Genomic DNA, 20,331 nt, shown 5'->3' with positions numbered 1-20,331 from the left:
TTAAAGTGAAGCAGCAGGCGAAATCACCATCAAGTTAAAGCCCTTGTTAGTGATAACAGTCATCACCACATGGAGAACAGTTTTATCCCATAACCTCATGTTAGGAAACCACAACTCCCTAGTATGCTGAGGAAATGCATATTAGAAAGTGGAATAATAAACATGGTACCAGTTGTTGTGTAAAGTGTTACATATTCTAAATGCTTTAATAGAAATGTAGAAAAGATATTGTTATAAAAATCATATGTTTCACTGGGAACATATCTGGTGCATTCTTGAATAAAAGTAATAATCTTTTAATATTTTCTGGCAGTATGGTACCATGTCACATTAGTAGCATCTTGTGAATAGTCAAAGCAAATGAATGGATACAATGAGTTTTACAGCTCGCCTTCCAGAAGTAAAAGCAATGCATACACCAAGGAGTTGTGGGTAGCAAGAAAATGAGATTGTCCTGCTGATTGGATGCAGACAAGCAATGAGTAATTCAAGAGCTCACAGTCAAACAAACTGCTTGTGGCACTACTACTTGTACCCAATTACCAATTCAGAGGGAAAATAAAAAGCAGTTTCAGTAGAGTCAGGGTGGGAAATCTCCAATTAGCACCAATTAGCGAAGTTGCTTCCTACAGCGGAATTCTGGGGACATAAGAAAAAAAAAAAAATCTCCCAGAATGCCTGGTTGGAGCATTTATTTACCAGGTGATGGGACTCCTGAAGAATAACTTGATGAGGATTTGCGCCTGTGGGACTTGAATACAGATACTACTTGGAACTTGCCTGCTCGATTTGACTGGTCAATCATAGGCTGTACTATTCTTCTTCTGGCATTAATAAACCTGCAACAGAATACAAAGAATTGAAGTCCTTTCATCAGCTTGCTTCTCTGTTTTGAGAACACCTCTGCTTTAAGTGACAGGATTTTAGCATGCTGTGGTAATGTGTTTTGCTTCACGTTGCTTTTTTAAAAGAGTATAATTTCACTTTAAAGGATTTTCCTCTAAGTGCTCAGAAATTGTAACCGGTAACACGCTTATCTTACTAGCCAGCTTAAAGCTGGATTTGCCAGAAGGCTTTGAACAAGTAAATGCGACCAAAAACTTGTGTTAAAAGACAATTGTTTCTTTAACTTCTTCTAAGTGGCTCAGATACTGGTTAAAGTTCAGAGACCGGGAGACTTTCTTTTCCCCTTTCCATCTTAGGGATCCAGCTCTCCTTGCAGCTGGCCATAAATGAGGACCAGGCTTTGCCACTCCATGCTTTCACAAGGTATCGTTAGGTCAGCAAAGCCATCAATTAGGCTGTCTGAAGTTTTATCACCAGCGTAGCAGCAATAAGTGCCGGCCCAGAAAGACTTCTGCTCTTCTACAACTCCTGCAGTTGGAGCCCGTAAAGGCGAGGGTCGTTTGGAGGTCAGTGCCAGCTGGGGGCCACCTCTGCGTCCAAGCGGGGACACCCCGCGCAAGGCGACCGCCTGCCTGCCCTCAACTCAGGCACTTTTCAACTCGTTAGAAACCCCCAGTCACAGGTACATGTGGTTAATATTAGGCCCAAAATAACCTTTTTTTTTTTTTTTTTTTTTTTTTTTTTTTTTTTTTTTAAATCTCAAACTGGGGTGGTTGCCGATGTTTTTGAGCACTGGTAAAAGGCAGTTAGTTGGCTGTGGAGCCTGGATTTAATTTTGCTAGTAATCCAAAAATAAGTGCTTGCGTATTTTTTATTAGCTTAATGCGCAGCAATCCACATCAGCACAAGCTAAATTAATTTCCCTAAAATAATTTCAAAACTTGTCTATTCACAAAATATCTTTGAAAACAGGGCAATTTTCTATCACTTGGGAGCCACACTTGTTTTTGTCCCTTCTCTTTGTGTTTGAGAACACTTTGGAGCCTTCGTGCAGGTTTTATGTGCTATTTCACAGCTCAGGCTTTCGCCTGGTGACCCTTAAGGAGTGCTAATGAAGTCGAATACTAGCGTTTAATCCTCTTCAGAAATACTAACATGCCCATCATCCAAAACAGCCTCCAATAATTGCCATTGGTCCCGATCCAACGCCTAGCAAAGTCTTTCAGTCAGTTAACTGAAAACTAAGTTCATCTGCTCATTTAGTAAATTGCTAGCCTTTATATAGCATCAACTCCGCAAGGCCTTTTGTCGTGCTTCCCTCACTCCCTCCCACCCTCCAGTTAAATTCCTTCGCAGATAACAAAGGACAGTGGCACACCTTCGATTGCATCTTCTGTAATCACAGAGGTGGAAATTTCATTAGACAGATGCATAAATGCTACAAGTAACACTAAAGGATCTGTTGCATCTTTCCGTTTATATCCAAAAGACATTCTTTATTCTTTAGGAAAAGTATCATTCAGTTGTCAGAAATGTCATCCTGCCTCAGAATTAGTCATGACTTCAGGTATTAAAATAAAAACTCAGACACCGTCAATATATTTGTTTATTCCCTTCTGACTGTGGCACAGTGAAGGCATCGCTGCCAGTTCTGTGACTTCGAAGTGCGTTTCCGTCCTCAGAGACAAAGGTCCCCGATAGGACTTATTTGCTGAGTTACTTTCCAGTAACGTTGCTGCGCTGACCAAATGGAGCCTGACCCGAACCTCCTCCATCCAGCACGCCTTTTATCAGCTAAAGTTAAGGCCAATAGAGATTAACAGGAAAGCCTGATAAGACTGTTTTCTCTTCTCCTGTGAGCTTCTAATGGTGTATACAGATGGCAAGGTTTTAAAGAATGGAATGAACACTTATTTAGGCCTGTAAAAAATCACAGAAACACACCCCACCCCCACCCCCCCCATCCCCCCCCCCCCCCCCAACACGCACACACTTTCCATCTTACTAACCCCTTTTCTTCAATCAGGCCACTCTTCAGGGAAACCAAATTGCTCTTTCGGGTTTTTTTTAATTATTTTTTTTTTATTTATTTTTTTCTTTAAACCCCAACCACTTTTATTATTTACATCTGGTGGTCCCCTTATTTATGTCCCTCTCCACTTCCCTGCACACATATCCCTGCTCACAGGGCTGCGAAGCATTATGGGCCTTGGCTCTCAGCAGGAGAACTCCACACTGTCTTCAAACAAATAATTAAGGGGAAGGTTAAAGGTTCACCCAGAGGTCATATCTTTGGATACTCCTCAGAAAGTTTACATTAGTAAGAAATGAGTGCCCTCTGAAGTGTTCTTTCAATGAGCTCGCACAACAAGGCAGAGCATTAAGAAAATTCTACATTCTTAATGGTTTCAGGTGACATCTGCTTTACCTCTGGGCACAGAGACTGGGATATTGCGCTCCAGCCTTACATAGTCGACAGTCTCCACAGACTAAGCCTTTGGGACGGGTGTTGAAAACCCCATCTCACCCAGCCATTCATTCCCAGAGGAGTGTGGCCTTATTTTATCCAGCTGATGTGAATGAAGCCAGTCTTTCACTGCAAACGCTACCTAAAGTCAATTCACCAGTTGGTGAATTCTCATTTGGAAATGAGAGTTCAAGCCCTAAAAGTGAGTTCTCCATATTTGTTTTCCTACAGGAAAAACAAAACAAAACCAAAAACAAACAAACAAACAAAACCCCCAAACCAAAGCAACAAACAAAAAAACCATCACCACCAAAACCCCAACAGAAGTGATACTATTTGTCCAGTTAAAACTTGCAAAAAATAGCTCTTGGGTTTGATTTCTGATTTCATTATTTCTCCATTTTTCTTTTGCACATCTGCATAACAGCAAGTGCAAGCAATGTCCTCTAGACCAGCAACACTTCGTCTAGAGAGAAGATACACTGATGTATACTCGGAAAGATATAGGAGAACAGGCTTTAGGCATCCAGGTAATTTTGAAATTCCATTTCTATGGCTCCTCTGAAAAGTCTTGTTCATAAACAGCATCAGTTATACCCACCAGTGGGTATGTCTGAAAAATGACACATGAAATTATTTATATTTGTAAGATTGCAGGTGCAAAACATACATACATTTCAGGTGAAGCTAAAAATCGAATCCTAGTTTCACTAGCAGTAGCTACATCATGTAATGCATCAGCACAATTGGTAGACAAGGGCACAGAATGCAGTGTTTGTGCTTTATTATTTATTCCTTATGCTGTCCCATAAATATGCACAGTGCATAATAGAGACATAGAAAACTAAGTCCCTGCCCTAGCCTTTACATTTTTTGAGGGCTGTTTTTGAATCCCTCAGAGAGCCATATCCAGAGCCAAAATAAAAGAAAATACAGCCTTTTGCACAGCACTTCAGTTTGTGTTGGAGAAGCATTCTGATGTTATTTAGGTACAAATATCTTCAAAAGGCATTAAGAGACAAGTGAAAAAAGAGAACACCAATGCCACTGTTTTCAGCATTATTTGGAACCCTATAAAAGAAGAATTCACAGCCCTGCTCCTGACACTAATTGCTTACCTTGTTCATACCCTTCACCCAAGAGGCCAAAGATTGAATGGCCTGAAAAGATGAGTAAAATCTATCAAAAAAGACATGGACTTTGTTACTCTGCTGTTAATAGTAATTCCTATTATTTGGATGATAGCAGCAGTTAGAGGACCCGATGAAGCTCAGTCTTACTTCACCCCATGCTTCATAAACACACTGTCCAAGAGAATTCAGTCTGAACAGATTTCCAGGCAAAGCCTGGGGGAGAGGAGAGACGCCTTCTCCCTGTTTGCAGAGAGGAACAGAGACAGAAGGAGATTTAGTGACAAGGCCAAAGTCATACAAGAGATCTTTGGCAGAGCCACACACCCAACATAGATTTCCTCAGTCCTCTTTCAGCACTCCTACAATCTGCTATCCATATGCTATCTTTCCTTTGTTCCCCCAGCTTAACAGTCAGGCACACTGGCAGGGGACTGCAAAGAGAGCTCACATTGCCACTGTTTGTGCCTTACCTGCTGTGTAGATAAAGAGAGGTCATCAGCCTCCAGGGCTGTGAGGCGATACCTTCACAAACTCTACATTCATATGGTACTTGGTCCTCATTCCAGAATGATAAATGAGGTGTGTAATGTTGAGAAATACATGTCATTGACATAGCAGGCTCAATAAAAAACTCACTTCTAGCATTTTGCAAATGACAGATTACCAACCTTGCTTATTCAAACAATAGCCATTCGAATCGAAAGGTTTTTTGCATCTTGTATTTTTTTTTCTTAATTGCTAGCTAAAGCAGCCACATCTATTTCCTATAGCCAGTCTGTCTATCTCACACAAGCGGTTCTGGTTACTTTTGTGGGACAGTTTGTGAAAGCACAAATGAACAAGATCTGGCTTAAAAGGTACAACAATATGGACTTTTAAAGGAAGTGATTTCACTTTTATCTGCTTACAGCAAAACCCAGTAGAGCAGTAAAGGTGCAGTAGTGAATATGCAATGTAGTCTGGTGATTTGGTAGCACTACTTCTAATTGGTTCCTACCACTGATAATTAGCATGACTATATAATCTAAATATATGCATTTAATCTCATCTCTTCAAATAGAGACTTGGTTTTCTTCGTCCAAAATAAATATGCATTCTGCACTTTACAGAAAGTCCTGTAATTAATCTTCTTTATATATTTATCATATTTTATCTCAAGTCACATCAAATGATGTTAAACTCAAACTTGCATAATAAATTTTATTCTTATAATAAAATAATGTTTTGATAAAATCGTAAGAGACATATTTCTGCAGAGTGCAAAGAGAATAAATAGCAAATAGTGATTCTTAATCTGCTTCCTCAAATCTGGCACACTCAAAAATAATTTTGTTGTTTCCACTGTCTTTTTTATATGTAGTGTACCTATATTTTGAAGCATCATGCCACACCATAACTGAATCTGCTTAAGATTAGTTCTTGAAATGAACTGTTAGTGACTGTACTGATAAGCAATCAGAATTAGAAACATCTCCATCTTTATGGTTATCATGGAAAATTCACTTCAAGTATGTAGGGTCACAATAGGTCTTGTTTCAGGAGGATGGAGTACATGAATGCTTAGGAAACTAGAACTCGTTCCCAACTGGGGGCCTAGTCAGAACTCAAGCAGAGAGTGATACTTAACTCCCATCACTTGTCTGTATGCCTAATATCTTCTCTGAGATGAACTGGTGCCAAATGGAAGCATTCCCACCCCAGCAGCATAGACTGCTCCCCATGAGAAACTGAGGAACAACATGGAGCCACCACGAACAACGCAAAACTTCAGTGTCAGTCTTCAATCTGGATTTCCACTTAAAATATCCATCCTAGAAAATGAGGTGCTAAAATATTGAATTTATTTAACAAACCAGCCGCTGCATAAATCGGTTCTCAATTCTTTATGTGAAAACCAGAGAAATAAACAAATTTGTGAGATGAATTCATAATCAGTTCTTTAAAAGGATTAATGACAAGGAAAGTTTTGACTCAGTTTTAGCCCAAGACACTTCTGCTCTTAGACTTGAAAAGGACAGAAGTACTGAATGAACATTTGTCACAGACTTAGTCACAGAAATAATAAAAATACAAGTAATGACAATAGCAACACTGATTTGGGGTTAGAATTGTTTGTTATATGCCATCTGAATTTTTTTAAAAAAAATTTTAGGTGCCCAGGGGAACAGTCTTGCAAGATTTTTCAAAACCCTGCCAAATGTAGATGAGAAGCTCAACTCTTATTAAACCCACATAAATGGGAGGTGAGCTTGAAGAATAAATGGGGTCTAAGCACCTGCTTCAATGTTTTTGCTGAGTAAGAGTCTAAGAATGTATTCTAAAAAGTAATCCAAATGTTTTCACCTTGGACGGGGAAATAAATCCTTGCCCAAATGATATTTCAGTATTTGGACTATGAACATGTCAGTGTTTAGCTCAAGTGCATATGGTACACTGATCCCTTGTTGCCCAAGAATGCCCTAATTTTGAAGGGAAAATAACCAGTGAAAGAGTCACCAAATATGTTTTCCTAAGTAACCTAGAAAATTACTTCTTTCCCAAGCAGAAAAAAAAAAAATATATGTATATATATAAAATTAAAAGTCATGAGCTGCTCAGAGCAGTCTGAAATAATGCATTAGAAAAGACTAATTTGCAGAAATGCTTTTAGCAATATCCACCCCTCTGCCTTTACAGCAGTCTTTGTCTATCACCTGAACTTTTATCTGAGCAAGTAAAATCTGTTTATCTTAGTTTGTTTAACTTCTCCCTCCACTATGTATCCTAAACTGACAGAATTAGGTTTAGGCATCCTTCAGTATGTGTATGCACAAAAATAGTTGAAAAAGCCCTTGTTTATGCTTCACTGAATCTATGCCACACCTGGTTACCAAATCATATTTGCAGCATTCCTTATAGGAAATTAAAAAAAGCTGAGTTAGTCACCTGGAAATGAGCCATCTAAATAAGGCTTCCCTAAGTCATGAATATTGAGAAATGGAGTCAGTTACGTGATTGCTTTTGAGAGGAAGCGGGAGGGACAGGCTGGTTTATTCCCTGGCAAAGTTTCACCTAGTTTTGGACAGCCATGTTAGAGAAGGGGGGTTAAGGGCTTTTTACACCGACTTTCTAAAGATTATTCTGACATCTCACATCTGTCAATGGTGTGATTCAAAGGACCTAAGTCACCATCCACGTTTGGTGAAGTTATCCAGAAGATAACAGAGAACAACTTAGCGGGGTGCATGAGGCAGCCTGAGGTAGGTGCTAACCATCCCAAAGACTTCTGCCGCATCTTCTGTGTTTATGTTGGACCTCCTAAAAATACCTCCTGCCATTTGGAGCTGCCAATTGTTGGAAATCATGATTTTGCTCGTCCTGTAACTGTGAGACTGTCCTAAAAAAAAAATCAGAAATTTAAACAGCGCTCTTCCCAGTGTTTACTTTGCGAGTTTTTCACTCATTGCGCCACATTTTTAAAACGCTCTTCTCAGCCACAAAATCTAGAAGCTTACTTGAAAAGATTCTCACGTAACCATTGTCTCCCGGAGCTGGGGCCTCGAGTTAACATGAAACAACTTGAGCCTTGCGATAAAATCATGAGAACTGGCAAGACGGGCACCAATTCACCTCAGAGGAAAATCAGCCTCGATAAAAGCGTAACTCTCGGTTACCAGATTACTCCTCGGGAGCGCGGAGGACCGATTTGGCTCTGCCGAGGAAAGCCCCCGTGGCTGTCACGGGGAGCACCTGCACTACAGCACAGAGCGGGGGAGCCGCCCTGCCTTCGCCCCGGGGCAGGGGTTTGTGCGCGGGGCCCTCCCCGGCCGAGAAGGAAAGGCCCCGGCCGCAGCTGGGGCTCCCCGCGAAGCTGGCACCCCGCGGCACGGCCGGCCCGCGCCCCGCGGCCCTCACAGCCCTCACAGCCCCGCGCCAAGGCCGCATCCGGCCGGTCCGCGGGGCCGGCGGCAGCAGCGCCCGCCAGGGAACGGCTACGGCTCCCGGCCGCGGAGCCGGGCCGGCCTCGAGGTCCAGCCCGGGTGGCCCCAGGGGAGGCCTCCCGCTGTGCAGCAGGGCGCCATGAGGTGGGGCCAGAGCACCGCTGCCGGGCCGGGGGTGCCCCCGCGGAGCCGGGCCGCGCCGGGGCCCGGGCCGCCTTTGCTCGGTGCCAGCCCCGGCGCGGCGCGGAGTGTGCCCGGGCAGCGCCGCTCCACGCGCGCCGCTGTCGCGGGTGGGCACGGCTTTCCTCAGGAGCCCCCAGCAAACCTCAGCCTAACTGGAAAAGTATCGTCCCTTACTCGCCCTTGGCTCCTGGTGGGAAACGAGCGCCTTTCGGTGCGTGCCACCTGAAACCACAGAACACAGCCGGAGGAGGAGGCTGTTCCTCTTTTGACAGTGCCATCAGGTTGCTCGTATATGTTTTTTTACCACGCACCGTAAAAATGATCTTTTAAAGATACTTGAAAGGAAGGGAGGAGACAAACAGACATACTTCCTTAGCTATTCATATCTTACAGATAAAATGTAAAGTCAATAGACACATGCCATAGCATTTAACCTCATCCTGTACTTGATTTATTGCAGATGGGAATCAACTAGAAACTGAATCACTTTGAAATTTTTACTACTGACATTAAAATTCCATGTTTCTCCACATACATCTTGTGGAGATGCTTAATACAATTTTAGCTAATTTGGCATATGTGCTTTGTTTTGCTATCACTTAGAAATTCATGTTAAAGGTAGACAACAAATCTCGAAATTTTTAAGTAATTCGTGCATTTAAAGATGTGTTAATTTGTTATCTTAAACTCCTAGGAAAATACTTTCAAAACTAATTAGGGTCCAACAGTCTTCAAAACGCAATCAGGAGCTGAGGGACCTCATTTTAGGTAACTTTTAAAAAACCCAAACAAAGTATAGTTTTTGAATAATATCACATTCAAGTATTTCACACCTGTTTTTCACTTATCAATATTTAACATATTATTTTTTTAATCAATTCTAAATTGACCAAAAAAGGAGTGTTGTCAACAAATTTAACATCTGTTTAACTTCCCTGATCAAATAAGATTAAGACACTAATTCTCTCTTTTACGTTTCAGTGGAAACTATCTAAGTAGCGACTTGCCAAAAATGCATAAAGGTGTTTAGCAATTATGTAGTGGGTATGTTTGAAGAGATCAAGGTGCACTCGCATGTCCTGTGCTGTGGGTATCTCTGATTAGCTTGTCATCTACTCTGAAGAAGATGTAGCCCAACTCTCCTATACTATGTAACAGGCCAGCTGTTAGCTGTCTGTCAAGCACCTAAAGTGGACAAGTAGTCCAGGAGCAAAAATGTCACTCCTTTGATCTGGCAAGGAGCAGCTGCTGATTTATAGAGTAGGACTTTGTTCTTCCGTTCCATTTTACTTTCTTTCCTAAGGCAGAACCACAAAATCCAGCAGAAAAAAAAAAAAAGGAAAAAAAAAGTGCCATTCTCTGCAACATCAACAAGCTCTGACAACTGCAACAGGGTTTTTCTTGGCCCTAACAAAGCTCTCAGGCATCTCCTTTGACGCTCACCTTTTTTTTCCTTCTTCTTTTTGCAATGCGGTAGTTATTGTTTAATTCAGCTTCTGTAAATGGAATGGACTGTGGCCAGCAAGCCTGGGGCATAAACACACCTGTATGAAAGAAGCCTTATTGTAGCAACCATCTACAACCAACCTGCACATGCACTACCAGTTCGTGAGTTCAGAAGGAATGTTCCATTTTCCCTAAGAGTAAATTTTGCCTTAAGATAACTATTTTTTGTACCCACTGTCCTATCTTGACCATGAAGCTTGTGCACCTTTTCATTGTTATTAAAATCTGAAGAAAAAAACCCAAAAAAAGTGTGGTTTTCTACCTGTCAACCAGGGAATACCAAGAAATTGGATCCAAAGAGCCCACTTTAAAAAAAACACAGCCAAAATATGTTTATAGAAGCACACTGCTGAAAGTTTGAAAACTAGGATCCTAAAGATGTCTATTCTGTTTCAGACATAGTGATGCAGTTGCAAGCTTATACTCCAGCTTATACTGCTGCAGATTCTCCTCGAAAAAAGCATTTGGAAAAAAAGAACTCAGTAAGAAATAGCATTTGATGCAACTAACCAGACTGCAGCACTGCCAGCACAGAATCAATGCTCCATTCATTCTCTTAGAAGGTGCTGGGCAGATTCCATGAGGTGATCTGTTACTATACAGCCTGTTAAAGTCCTGCCTCACCCATTGGTATAGCAAGAGAGTTTTCCTTTATTTCCCTTATGATCTGTTTTCAAGTTTATTAGCTAAAACCCCAAACCTACAGGGCACAATAAAAGGCTGCAGTATAACACTGCTGAGGAGGAGAGAAACTGTGTGTTTGACCCTGGTTTGTGTCCACACACATGCTGTGTTCACGTTTCTTTATAATGTAGCTTTAAAAACAGACAGAAAAGGATTACAAAAACAAAGATGGGAAGAGGTGAGGGTGATTCGGGCGACATCATGACTACAAGATCTTTTGCATATATGCTAGCTTGTGGAAATAAATAAGAACTATTACAGCCAGAGCCCTAAGGGAGGCAGGAAAATGATGATGTACAGGATAGTATAAAATGATATATTAAAAACTGTGCTGTCAGTGGAACAATAGAATATTAAGCAAAAGTCCATAATAATTGGCAGATATTTAGCTGTAGACATCTTTCTTTGGTTGGTGGATACTAAAGTATACGTGAGAGGAAAGAGAACTAGTTAGGCAATTAGAAGTAATGGGCATAAATAATACACTATGTATAAATACACCTCCCCCTTTCCCAAGTTATAGCTCTTATCCAGATACACCTAATAACCTCTCACTAAGTCATACCTACATGCTGATATCCCTTGCATTTTGCTCTTTGCACTGTCTCTGTACTGGAGATTTTGCTTATGTAAATGTCTCTTTCTGTAGATGCAGATGTAAAATGTTTTCCCTTTAATTTTTGCAATGCTAGTGGCAAGACTTCATCAAACTAGAGAGTCTAATGTCTTAGTAGTTAAAGATGTGTCAACACCACACACACCATGAGACTGCAGCCTGCCATGTTATGGAATACATGCTTCACAGTAATGAGCTGGTAGCAGAACAAATGTGGGACAAGCGTATTAACTATGCTAAGATAAAGAGGTAAATATACAGATCTTCCCAGTATCATACTGGTGAAACTTTTCCTATCTCTCATCCCATCTTGTGTTCTCTGCATTCCACATGAATCAGGGGGAAATGTTCTAAAAACATTTTTGAGAGTCTGTATGAGCATGTTTCATGGATACTTATGTCTTAGTTATGAGCCAAACTGGGATGGAAAAAATTGAAAATCTCCATGGAGCTGTTTCCTCAGCCTATCACTCTGGATCCCAAGCTCTCATATTTTCTGACCTTCATCTCTCCATGGCTCAGTCTTGCTCCCTATCCTACCTTGCTGGTTCCCTAGAGATAATTGCAAATTGCAGCTGGCAAGTCAGTGATCTTGCTGGTGCTCTGCAAGGGTCCTAGATCACCAGATATGCTGTGATTGAGGACATATATGTGAATGTTACACCATTTCTTGTCTCCCTGCTGTTTGAACAAGCTCCTGTCTTCTCAACAAGCAAGGACTGAAACCTTTCTAAAACATTTGAAAGGCTGGGTTCTCCTGATGTCAGTACTCAGCTGGCTTATGGGCAGAGCAGAGCGTTGGAGAAGCCTGCGCTCAAGTGCACCATGTTTCAGTTATTGGCTTTGCCAGCTAAAGAGAGGTCTTCTAATGTATTTTTCTTTCTTCTGTTAAAGGATGGGTAGCTGAAGATGGTTCTTTAATGCAGTCATTGCTACTTAAATAGCTCATGTGAAAGTTAAATCCTGCTACAGAAGCTTGAACTGTATTTCTTCAGTCAAAACTAGCTAGTTCTGTAATGTGTTTCACTATCCCATATTTTGCATACAATTGAGATATTTGTCATGAAATGAAACCCAATCTATATAGCCTATCTAATATTTACCTTTCTTTCTTTATGAGAGCAGTTTGGAAACTGTGTGTGATCTTACATAATTTTAATAACTGGTTGCTGATGGATTTCCATATTAGCTCTGACTGTTCTGACGGGTAGGATGTTGGGGCTTAATTTTCAGAATTTCACTAATTGTTGCTATGCTGCGTAGGGGTAAAGGCATCTAAGAATATGTGTATAAACCTGCATTTGAGCCCACGAAACTGGAATTGGTAGGGCCATCACTTCTTCCTGGTCTAATAAAACACTCAGATGTATAAAGCAAATTTTCAAAATTATTAAATTCTGTAATTAAAATCATTGTAGGCTCTGTAAAGATAATCCCAAATGCTCAGTGAATTTCTGAGGCAATAGAAGGCAATACTAGCAAATGGGTGTTGACATTAATGCCTAAATTGTAGGTGATCTGCTCTCAAGGAATTTTCCGTGCCTCTGGTTAGATGTTCCAGGAATCACCAGAAGGTGGACTTAGATACCTAACTACATTTTTTTGGTTAAAAAACAAAACAAAACAAAACAAAACAAAACAAAACAAAACAAAACAAACAAAAAACCACAAAAACCCCAAAAAACCAAAAACAAACAAACAACCCCCCCAAAAAAAAGAAACCCCAAAAAAACACCAAAAAACCCCTCATCATTTAACACTGAAAATGCCTAAATTCTTTAGGCATGTAGATTTCTACTTCTGTAAGATCCCATCCCACCATCATTTTCACTGCTGTGTATTTGTGTTTCCTCATAGTCAGTTACTTTCTGCAGTAACTGTCCTCCGTCTCTTAGTTGCTTATGTCCAATCAGGATTCCTATGGATCCTTTTAGACAGACAGACATCTTAGGACAGGTCTGTTCATCCTTATAATAGCAGAGATAAATATCTCTCCTTTTTAGCTGACACCATAATTATTTGAGTGTTTGTCTGGAAAGAAGGAGATCAAGTTTTACCTCCCTATCCTGCTTGATTTGGAACACAGACGTAAGCATGGGTCCATCACATTGTAAAAGAATATCTGAATCACCCCTGGAGTCAGTACAGTAAACAAAGCCCTTTCAGTTCATGTTCTGAAGATATGCCACCCGAATTAAGCAATTTTACAGCCATAATTAACCAGCACTTAACTTTCACACATCTGAAGTTGGAGCCTTAACCAAGAGGCTGTACAGTCAAGCCCATGTTCTTAATTTTGTTCTAATGACAAGTTGTTACATACACAAAAGAACTGGAAATCAGGAGAACAAGAAAGGCATGATAGTGAAGAAGAGTAAAGATGGAACATTATGTTCAATAGCCCATTGATTGAGAAACTCAACTCAATTGGAACAGTTAAGACATTGACTTAAATCAAGACAAAGAGAAGACCTGCAAACATATATTCTATTTAACAAGTGAATTTTATAGCCAATGAGCCATTGAGGATAGCACTCCCTCTACCCCATTTGACTCTTTTGTGTAAAGCTTGGTATGGCTGATGTACAACATGAACTTTGGCTGAGTTTGGCCCTCGGGGAAGTTCAGCCCTTGAGGCAAGGTGGATTTTGTATTGAAAGTTGTGTTGCTGTGGAACAAATAGGTTACTGCCTATTTGTCACTGTATATGTATTTGTGTTCCTACTCTGTCCTGGAGGTCCTTTATATGACAAAATAACTGTGGACAGAGCGATATCTCACTTTATGGCACTGCTAGGGTTACAGTTCCAGATTTCTCAATTATATCCCATTCTAAGTAGTTCTGTGCATGCTCACCAGTGGTAAAAAGTATGTGTGGACCAAAAGTTCATAAGCTTCTTGGGACTAGATAGCAACTAGGTGATGCTGGAAAATTCAAAGGTTGCAGAAGATAAACTAAAGATTGCAGGGTTTGTGCTTGACACTCATATGCAATTCAAATGTGATACATATCTAACAGATACCTATATATTAATGAGGAAATATTTCATAAAATATGCTACGCAGGTCTTTTATTGTGGCTTAATTAGTTCATAAGCCAATATTATAATAACACTTTCATAAGAAGTTCAAGCCAAGTTTCACAGCATCTTTAACCAACCTTTGAAAGAAACACAAAATTTAAGGTCAATAGAAATATTATGTAAAACAAAACTAAACAAAGCCAGTGAAAAGGGAAAAAATGCACCAAATTCACAGGCAACATCTTCAAACAAAGTAATTCAGCATTGTACTTTTGTGCATAAGAATTTAAAAAATAATTTGATAAGAAATTAACTAGAAATGGAACAAAAGAAATGTTTTTATTTGAATTCATTGTCCAAACTGAAGAAATTTTACAAACTACAAATGCAGACACCCATTCAGATTGACTAGTAAAGGAGAATTAAGTTTCCATTTCCTTTTCTTGAGTCTTCAGTTGTTATAATCAGTCTTTCTAGTGTGACTACATTATGATCCACAAAAATTTTAGCATCATTGTAATTATAAAAGCTTTGCTTTATATCTTTATAAATCACATGAAGTTTAGCAGACCCTAGTAATGCCCCATATGTTTTAATCCTAGTAAGTTCTAGCTTAAGACAGCACAGCCTTGAGTTCTCAGAGATATTTCAGGAAGTGCATTAGCTCTATGAGTCAGTGAAATAAATAAAAACAAATATAGTGGTCAATAGGAGAAGAAAAATTTAACACCCTAACCAAAGCCTGAGTTGAAAAATCCAGCTGTATTTTATGTATGCCCCTTAACCACCAGTCAGTTTTGCTGAGATGAGTGGTCCAGTTAGCTGCCTAATTTTTGATGCCTGATAACATGTTTCCCATTTAAAAAAAAAAAAAAAAAAATCTATCTAGAGGACCTGTATTCCTTTAGTTCAAGAAACTAGGGTCTATAAAAGAAGAAATATGAAAACATCATAACATGAAATCCCACATATTTCACAGTTCCTTGTACCTGCTTGCTAGGATGAATCTGATGCAAAGATGTGCAGCTAAGATGGGTGCTTAGTTTTCAAGTGTATTAAAACCAGATAAAAACTGGAAGGAGAAATTATTTTGGGGCATGTTTTGCATCCAGACCAAAACCCCCCATTTAATCCTTCTGCCAAATTTATTCCAAGTGCTACCAAGATCATGCTCTGTTTTTTTCCAATAGAGCACAGACCTATAATAACTGCTTAAGCATGCCATACAGTATTAATCTTCCTCATGAATGCTGTCCCAAACCAGTTTCCATGGAGAGAAATTAAGAGGTATGTACAGGCAAAGGAGAAAATATATGGCTAGCCAATGATACAGAAAGGCTCTTTAGATACAGAAAGGCTCTTCAGATGGGAGCTATGGTAGAAAGGAAGTATTTTTCAACTGAAATTGCTGAATTGAGGGGAGGACAGCACTAGACAGAGTGAGAAGAATGCAGAATGGGGTGGGGGGAGAAGACACATCTATGTTGAAGTATGTTTCAACATTTTTTTAAAGAAGACAATTTTGAAATTGGTACAGAAAAGGAGGGAGGAAGGTTGCTGAAGTGCCTAAGTAGGAGTTGTGGTGGTTTTTTTTTTTTTTTTTTTTTTTTTTTTTTTTTTTTTTTTCTGGTGTGTGTGTGAAGCACCAGCATTTGATACATTAAGCGGGGAAGAAGAACTGGGGCTTAGAGTCCTGGGAGAAGGGGACTACAAAAGTCAAGGTGGGAAAAGATGAAGGCAGAAGCAAAAGAGACATATTGTTGGAGTGGAAATAGGAAGAGGGGTGGACACTGTAGGTGTGAGAAAAAGAACACTAGAAACACTAGGAAATACGTGTAGGGTTGGGACAGTGTTGGGAATAAATGTGTGAGGAATATCCAGAAGTAAAATTCATATTTAAGAATGTCTGATAGAGTAATGTTGTTCCGGGTTCACTGTCGATTTTGTTTGCCAGGTTATAAGCCCATATATATAAAATGATACTAAAACATGAACTTCATTTAGACTACTCTGTTTATTGCAAATTTGTTAGCCAAGCAATCTGCAGTATCTGCAGCTGTGGCTTGTTCCATCTCATCAGTAATTTTAACTCTAACAGTCATTAGAGTGAAGCTTTCTGCAGTATTTTAAAGTGATACCTTTCTCCCAGTTCTTGCGTTCTGTTTTGTTTGAATGGACTACATATCCTTTAACATCTAAATAACTTGCCCTCAGAACCATCACTACACAGCTACCCTTTGGAACAGAAGATGTGAATATGGTTCTGATAAATCTCTGCAATATTTGTTAAAAAATCCCCCAAACAAACCACAAACCCAAAACATAGCTTTGAACAGTTTATGGTTATCTAAAATCAATATCTTTCTCCATTATATAGTCCAAAGAACCAAGTCCTGAAACAGTTTGCATCTCTATGAGAGGTTGGCTTCTACATGTCATCAGTTGTTTAATCCTCTCTGTTAGTTGTGTGTTGAGCATGAAGTAGACAATACCTTATGACTGCTTTAAACAGTGCCTGCCTGCCTTATGACTTCAAAAGATCACAGGATGAGGTTAACATGATAAGGAGCTTGATTTCTCTTTCATTTACTGGAGACCATACAAAAATATGAAAAAAAGACTCAACAGTTGGACTTAAGTCTGAAAGGGCATCTGCACTGTCATTACCATCAAGAACATAAAACCTGATCTCAATATTGGCTTATTTAAAATTACTATTTTGCTGTGAATGGTTGGCAAAGTAATTTGTGAAGTGATGGGGTAAAAGTAAGAAAAGTCCCATTAAAAGCTTTTTGTTTTCTTTAAATGAGAGTGAACAGAGTAGGACTGTTTGAGTTGGAACCACTGATTACCTTTGTACATTTGTCTTTCTTAACTTCTATTAACTGATTAGATTTCCCTTAGAAGTAATTGTTCATTGATAGATAATTGTATCATTGTGCCCTCTTATTGGGGAAAAGTATTACATCCACACACTTAAGATAGATAAAACCAGATGGATATATCTGCCTGTCCATCAATCTCTGTACTCAAGAAGCCTTTGGGTATTTTTAGAGAATTTAAATCAGTTGCAAACAAAAGGGGCATTTTAAAGAAGGAAAATACACTTAATTAAAAAGATGTCAAAATTATTTTATTGTTAGCATCCACAATATCTGTGACACAGTGATGTTACGTAACTTGAATACTAGTTCTCCGAACCATAATGAGTAGCTATTAGAAAAAGCAGGGACTTATTAGTATCCCCACAGAGTTACCTTCTAAATTATTTATGCTTGCAACACTTTCACATAATGGCAGTTTTAAATTCAAGCAAACAAAGCAAACCACACAATAAAGAGAGGGGAAGAGAATTGTACGGAAACCTTTTCTGAATATATGTAGTTAGAAAGGCGAGTCAAACAAACTAATCAGATTTTGTTTCCTACTCAAATTCTCATGAGATTTGCAATAGACAGCATCAAAGCTTTCTGGGCTTATGTCACCTTGATAAAGGATTGAACAGCACTGTATCTGTTTTATGTCTCACATCTAAAATGTAAAGGAATGCAACTTTATTTGTCTGGTGCAAGTTTGCTTATTGTCTTTGAAATTCCACAGCAGACTATCCACAAAAAGCTTAGCTATCAGAAAGGTGCAAATAACACCAGAGCCTTGTGTTCTCTTATGTTCATCCCCTAGGTTATGGTGCTAGGTTTGCATAGGAGTTGGGGGGAGTAGCAGGGGAGGATTGTTGATTTTATATAAACTTAGCATTGCGAATTACTGATTCTGCTTTCCACACATGCTTTACTAATACACAGCGTAATGATTAACACTTCAGGAGTCAATGATTTTCAGAAAAATTGAGGCGGGATGCCTATTTTTTTTAAAAAAAACCCTTCAGCCAAACTCAAGTATGCTCAGTGCAGCAGTAATTTGAGTTAAATTGAAGAGAAAATAGCTCAGACTGAAGGCTCTAATGGTCTCCTTCTGATCTTAAATTGTTTGCATTTATGAACATATGAAGATCATCCTGTTCACTTTCCATTAACCAACCTATGAAGTTTTGTCTTAACCATCAAAACAAATTCCAGCTGAAATCACTTTCTTATTAGATTACTGAGCAGCTACATTTGGTTACTTTAAAAACAAATTTCTACCCCACCAAAGGGAAAAACTCCAGCATGTTTTTCCCCACTGTAATAGAAATAGGTAGCTAAACACTCTAAGTTTTTTGTCAGTTGTAGTAGAAGCAGGTTTTAAAAGTACCCAGTTATTCTGAGTGCCTCCTTTACTGGGCATTTGGTTTAAAGTACCCAAAATAAGCACATAATGAAAATGTTAGCCTTCTTTTTAAGCAAAATGACCCTTACACGTGCTAAAAATGTTATTTGCCTTATGCTACTTCTGTTGCACAACAGCCTCCTCATTGATTACTATTGAGTTAGTTTAAAACTGGAGTAACTGAGTAGTGGATCAGGTCCTATAGCCAGACATATGTTTTCCACTAGATAATGGCTACTTATATATTTATGAATTTTAAAATGCTTTTCAATTCAATTATCATTGTTAGTGTGTGCAGGAAGTAAAGAAGTAAATTGCAACCAAGCTTTCAGGGGTTTATTCCCTCATGAAGCACTTGTATTTCAAGTATCAGGGGAGGGCAACTGTATAGTGCCCTCTACATAATAAATTACACTGTTGAATATTCTTAATGTTTTTGTGTTTGTGGTTTTAGGGACAGAACTATTACCTGTTGCTATGTAAAATATAGTAAAGGATACTATGCTATCATATCTTTAACCAAGCTACACAGAACCTTTCAAGGAGGTACAAAATAATTGGTACTCAGATCTGTTCTGTTCTGATCACCCCTAGAAACAGAAAGTACTCACAAAGTGATAAACAGCTTTCAGGCAAATGCATAACTCCAGCGTCAATTGGAGTTATGTGCAGACACTCAGAGCAGAAATAGTATATAGCTCTCCATTCCTGAACATGACAGTCATAATAAACCTTAACCTCAACATTCCCTGCTTTCCTCAACCACAGCTAAAAATGCTACACACATTTATGCCATCTAATGAACCAGACATTAAAAGGAAACCACAGATCTATACCAGTAGATTATCAGGAAGAGAAGTGTGAAGTGAATACTTGCTCATTACAGTATCATGGTAGTTACAAAACGGAAAGACCTAATAAATCACTGTTGTCATCCTTCAACAAGAGTAGGGGATTGGAGGTCCCACCAGCTACTGAAATAACTGCTTGTAAAGTGGAGAGTGCAAACGTATAATGCAAAATCCTTGGGCACAGAAACTTAGACTCACCATGGTGAACCTGGAAAAGAATGATGGATGTTTATTTTAGTCTTCTTTGATGGCAATATAAAGGAAGGAGAGACTATGGAATGAAGGACTTCGAATCTGAGTGAATTGTATCTGCTTTTTGAGTCTGTTCACTCACTTTCTTAATGTGTATAAACCAATTAATAGTAGATGATGACTCTGATTATGAAAAGAAGGGAGAGGTATAAGAATCGCCCTTTCAGAAGCAAGAAAATAAAGAAAGAGTAGGAGTGTGTGGAGTTTAGAACAGACTCCTTTTCCACCCAATCTTCCTTTAAGCCAGGGAAACATCCAACACTGAAATGATCAAAACCTATAGCAAATAGTGGTCAGTAATGAATACGTATCACCGTAATGAGCAAACACAAAGAACAAAACTCTGCTATTGTTATACCTCGGAGACATATTTCATGCTATTCCTACAGTTTCACTAATAACCAAACCCCTAATCTACCTGATGCTCAGTTTCCTGTTGGTTAATAATATTAATAATTATTTCTTCCTTGTCTCACCTCTCATTTTCCTTATTTTGACATGATACATTTTCTATTGTTTTTGAGACAAATTGACAATAAAGGGCACAAAAACATCTAGCTACTAATATATCCACTCCTCTACAC

At 39.2% G+C, this 20,331-nt stretch overlaps 1 protein-coding gene across 6 annotated transcripts in view; it reads right to left on the bottom strand.

The window, feature by feature from the left end:
- The window catches only part of MEIS2 (Meis homeobox 2), a 174,796-nt gene that overhangs the window by 5,733 nt on the left and 148,732 nt on the right, over window positions 1–20,331 (bottom strand). For all 6 annotated transcript variants that reach the window (XM_040066612.2, XM_040066605.2, XM_040066609.2 and 3 more), the window contains one exon: window positions 781–839. In XM_040066612.2, the coding sequence (XP_039922546.1) occupies window positions 781–839 (59 nt within the window). The remainder of the gene's footprint in view (window positions 1–780; window positions 840–20,331) is intronic.

The sequence above is a fragment of the Hirundo rustica genome, chromosome 6 (genome assembly GCF_015227805.2).
Source record: "Hirundo rustica isolate bHirRus1 chromosome 6, bHirRus1.pri.v3, whole genome shotgun sequence".
Taxonomy (NCBI): Eukaryota; Metazoa; Chordata; class Aves; order Passeriformes; family Hirundinidae; genus Hirundo; species Hirundo rustica.
Note: the sequence above shows the minus strand (reverse complement) of the source record. Positions and strands in the feature narration are given on the sequence as shown.